This window comes from Pterocles gutturalis, unplaced genomic scaffold (genome assembly GCF_000699245.1).
Source record: "Pterocles gutturalis isolate BGI_N339 unplaced genomic scaffold, ASM69924v1 scaffold40053, whole genome shotgun sequence".
Taxonomy (NCBI): domain Eukaryota; kingdom Metazoa; phylum Chordata; class Aves; order Pterocliformes; family Pteroclidae; genus Pterocles; species Pterocles gutturalis.
The window spans coordinates 1-5,021 of record NW_010124406.1 but is presented as its reverse complement, the minus strand read 5'-3'; the positions used below and the strand labels follow the sequence as shown (position 1 = coordinate 5,021).

At 38.0% G+C, this 5,021-nt stretch overlaps 1 protein-coding gene across 1 annotated transcript in view; it reads right to left on the bottom strand.

Moving 5' to 3' along the window:
- The window catches only part of PRDX4 (peroxiredoxin 4), a gene marked incomplete at its 5' end in the record, with an annotated part of 6,177 nt that extends 3,211 nt beyond the window's left edge, over positions 1 to 2,966 (bottom strand). The window contains 4 exons of the mRNA XM_010078246.1: positions 225 to 355; positions 983 to 1,105; positions 1,660 to 1,776; positions 2,849 to 2,966. Of these exons, the coding sequence (XP_010076548.1) occupies positions 225 to 355; positions 983 to 1,105; positions 1,660 to 1,776; positions 2,849 to 2,966 (489 nt within the window). The remainder of the gene's footprint in view (positions 1 to 224; positions 356 to 982; positions 1,106 to 1,659; positions 1,777 to 2,848) is intronic.
- Between the last annotated feature and the right edge of the window lie 2,055 nt (positions 2,967 to 5,021).

Here is a 5,021-nt window from a genome sequence, read left to right as displayed (position 1 = left end):
TCGGCATTCTCATGAATGTGAAGCAAAATGTGGACTACTGCAGTAGAAACAACCTATGGAGGTACCAGCACCACAGAATCTTGTAGCAGGGCAATTGAACAGCTTCATTCACTGCAGGAGGCTAGTCTTTAATGCTACGGAGTTACTTTTCTTCCAAAAAGCTACAAACACAGCTTCCAGTCTAAGTAAAATGATATTCAACATGAAAGTATTTAAAAGAGCACCTTCTCCATGTTTGTCTGTGTACTGGAATGCTTGTACTAAACGAAGTGTTTCATCCACTGATCTGCCAACAGGAAGGTCATTCATCGTGATCTGTCGAAGGATTCTCTTATCATCAATAATGAAAAGGCCTCTGTGAAAACATTTTTTTGGTGTGTGTTAGGAAACAGAACTACAGTGCTGTGTTTACACATTATTTTCTGTCTGCTAGATGGGAGGAATTTGATCTCTGCAAACACCATACAATACCACCACCTCAGAAGACTAGTAACCTACTATTCTTTACCTGGGGCATCGGATGATATGAGCTGAGGGTAAATTAAAACCAAAAAAGGATACTTCTCTGAAAACTAAGCTTTGACAGGCCCTGTCAGGGAATGTTGCCGATGCTATGACGTTACAGGGATCCCAAAAGTAACTAATCAAGTTTATGAAAGATGGATCTCTTGAGGCCATTAGTCACCCTTAGTCTTGACTCCACTTGGACTTGGGAGGTCCCTGAATAACGGCAGTTCTAGGGTATTCTGCATGTTTTCCCTGCCCTTGGTATCCACTGATGACTGCTGTTAACCAGGATATTAACCTCCACCTCTCTTCTGACTTGTTATGGCTAATTTTTTGCGTTCTTCAATATTTATTTTGTCTCTTGGCATGGATCTCCAAGTAAAAACTGCTCTCAAAGAAAAATTTCAAATGCTTCTTTAGATATAGTGAGCACTATCCCAGCAAAAAAACCCCATACTGTAACCAAGTGAAATACCTAAGTGTATGCCCTTGATCTTCCAGATATACTCCGTAATCCTTTGAAATTTGGTGTGTCAAATCTGAAAGAAGTGGAATCTTCATAGGTCCAAGTCCTCCTTGTTTTCGAGGAGTATTAATCCTTTGAAAGAAATGAGGCACAGATGTATTTTTCATGAAGATTTTTTTTTCAAAGTTAGAACTTACAAACCAGAACAGTACAGACAGAAGGATTTAGTGCAAATGACATTTTCTTTTGTTCTGCACACAAGGGATATGAATACTATTTATGGTTCAACCAAAATGTTCAGTAGATCTTTTGCAGTTTTTGGCCACATCTATTAATAATGACCTCTTTCTTATCAGTCATATTTGCTTTATACCAATGTGATCATGAATTGGGACAGCGTGATGCATTTACAGATACCTGCATCCCTATTTTTTTGTATTTGCAGTATTTTTCGGACTGAGGCATGATATCTTTCAAGCAATACATATTAAACAAGCTTCAAAGATAAAGGTACTTTCATTCACTAGGGTTAAAAAATTTTTACCACTGAAAAATATTTCTGTCAATAGCATCATGTTTTTACACTTTATGATATACTACATCGGCTAAAAATCTGAGGAGACTGTTCTTCAGCTAAAAGGGACCAATGAATAATTTTTAGTGAAAGACAAGGATAAGATACATACCATGCTAAGTGAGTGAACTTGGAGTCCACAGAACATGCCACTACTTCAGTATTTATTGCTCTGAATTCTTCAATTCTGTCACTGAAGGCGATTATCTCAGTTGGACATACAAAAGTACTAGAGAATTTAAGACAAGATAAAGTCAAAACTTCATGCAACATCCAGTAAGTTCTCTGTTTAACTTAAAATTGTGTATTTATCATAAATGTGTTATTTATGTATTAATTATAATAAATTTTTAACTTGTTTTTTATTGCTTCTTCAAGTATTTAACTGAAATGCTGCCTGACAAATCTTCCAGCCTCAGACTCTAGCTCAGTTACAAACAGTTTATTACTGAAGACGATTATAAACCTACAGTTAGATTACATTCTGGATACAAGTGTTTTTACAGTTACTTTCTTTTAGACTTTATGAATATTAAGTGGCTGAATTTAAGCACAATATGCCCTTTTTTTTTAGAAGAACATACCATAATTTGTTCTTACTGTGCATGTCTGCAGATTTTAACTTGAACTTTTTCCACTACAGAAGAAATAAAGTGGTAAAGATCCCAATTTATAGGGCCTTGAAGCTAAGGGCCAAGAGTCACCTTATTTCCTTTATAATATTAAGGTCGTTACACATCTCTGTCCTCTTTTCTTCATTTTATGGAAAAGAATGGTATTGTCTGGTAGAAAGCAGAGATGTTTTCACTCAACCAGTGAAGTTACTGCATTCCAAAGAAAGGAGGCTAACATCTTAGGATGTTACGGGATGAGTAGTTACTGCATTCCAAAGAAAGGAGGCTAATGTTAAGTGTTCTTAGGATGTTACGGGATGAGCTTAAAGGCCACCTCTTAGATACACTATATACACTCTAGAGAATATAGATGGATGCTGTCTTCTGTTTGCAGCAGTGATTTACAGCATCATACAGAATATAAAGGTTGCCTGACTGTGTACTACATACTGAAAGTTTTTTTTTTTTTTCTGTGGAGACACACAAGCAGACACACTTGTTTGGACAAAGATTGTGTTACAATTTTAGCAATGAATGATGAAAACACAGATGCAAAGAATATATTTTCTTCTGTCATTCCCTTACTAAACAAAAAATCAAGACCTCAAAAAAAGAGAAAAATTAATGAATTACAAGTCTAGTGTAGCTGCACTCAAGTCATGGTATGTCTACTGTGGTCTTACTTACAAGTCAAGAGGATAGAAGAAGAAGACGAGGTATTTTCCTTCATAATCTGTTAATTTCAGCTCTTTAAACTCTCCATTAATGACTGCTGTTCCTTCCCAGTAAGGTGCTGGCTTGGAGACTGAAATACAAAGAACGTGCAGTTAAAAGTCAGAATACAAGGCACGTGTTCAAACAAGGCTGTTCATTAGCTAGCTTGTGTGCAAGGACAACTGTTCTTCCTCTTGCTTCAAAAACAACCTACTGCACACAGTCACAAAATGAAACTTTCCTACCACTTTAAACAGTTCACAGCTGGCAGAAGTTACAGAATGACGAAGAAAGGTAGGTTTCAGTACACACGGAAAGTAAATAATTTGACCAACTTGTCAAATGGGCCCTTTGAATCACTGATAATCAAGGCCACACAAACCTTATCTGAGCATATCGAACGAAGCACATGTGCACTGCCAGCTCCTGGCAGAACATCTGTTAGACTGAAGGAGAAGCTGTTTAAGACTTTAGGAACCCTCAGTATTTTGTTATGAATAGCTGTTGCAAACTAGAAGCATAAGATGGTTCAAATTCACATTGTTAGATTTTAGCCATAAAAATCTATTTGGAATTCAAGTCCACAAAAAAATATATGCTACAGCATGTTTAGAGAAAATGCCTAAAAACACAGGGTATATTTATTCAATTACAATGCCTAAGCAAATTGTAGCTTGAAAATAGTTGTGTTTAAAAAAAAAATCAAATTAAAACACAACAAATGTATTTACTATTCCTATCAAAAGGGATTAACCTTGAATTTAAAACACTAAAAATATTCTGCCGGGTACTATTTTCATAGTAATGTGAATTCTGAGACAAAGGATAGGGTATGCTGGAGATACAAGGTAATCGGAATACACTTGTGATGTCAAGGACACTGACACACAGCCCCAAGAAATTAGGGAAATGCTGCTGAGAAGAATATAAAGAATCTTATTATTATCTGGATGAAGGCTGTGTTGTTGGTCTCTCCTTTTCTTAGGAGAACCCACAGTTGCAGAATATCATTAGCAAGGATCTACAACAACGACTGCAAAAAATACCCCAAATCATCAGACGTGTTGTGCCCCTGTGTGGGAGGGCAGCCTGCTTTGGTTTCACTTGATATAACCCACAAGTGACGCAGTAATACAAGTACAGAGAGTCGCTAGGTATGGCTGATAATTTCAGTTTACATTTTTTTAAGAAGTGCTCTTCTTCCTCTCAAGTCTGCAGAATTCTTTCTGACCAGATTTCAAGCTCCAGACTTGTAACTTTTTTCTAAATTAGTCTTCCTAGGTATGGGGCTGTTTTCAAGTGAGGGCAAGGATTAATCTTCAAGTTATTTTGAGCTGTCCACAAAGTTTCAAATGTTGCTCTTTCCAAAACAGTGGCACACCTAATCTCTTTGCAGCAAAACATTCTTTTCAACTGACCTTCAGACTACTAGGGAGAAGGAAAAGAAAGTAAATAAGATATGTTGTATCTTGACCCATTTTTAAATTAAGGTGATATTTTTGGTTTAAAAATACTTGTCTAAAATGCTGTAATGACTCACATTAAAAAGGGAAGAAAAAACAAACAAAATTGGTTACACATATCTTGACAGGTTTTCCATTTTTCTCAGAGCATCTGTTTGCAACTGTTCATAGCGGAAGTTATGCCCTGGCTTGGTAGAAGAAAAGGACTTAAAGCTCTAAGCAAAGATAATTTTTATGTGACTTCTCTCTCCTTTCTGCACTCTACAAAACCAGGACTTTCGGAGAGCATCTGAGCACTTGAACAGGTGCCCCTGAACATCTCCCTTTGACTCAATTAAAGACGTTTGCACCTAGGTCTGCCATAAAGCATCTGCATCACAAGAGAGGGCAGGCACAAAAGCAGGTGAGCAACCAAGCCCAGTACAAAGCCGTAAGAACTCTGAGAAGTGCCCCTTCAGCGTTTCTAACCACCGTGTCAGCACAAGGCATCTCTGCACATCGTCCAAAGCGTTTCCCTTTTGCCATTTCGGGTACCACAGACCTTACTCAACGTCTGTGACACGTTAAACTCCCTGTCAATGTACCACGACGAAGATGCGGGTCTGGCATCCGCAGGGACACGGCTGCTCTTGGCGCAGATGGCGGGCAGCGCCGCTAGGCCGCCGGCTGGGGAAGGGCCCCCC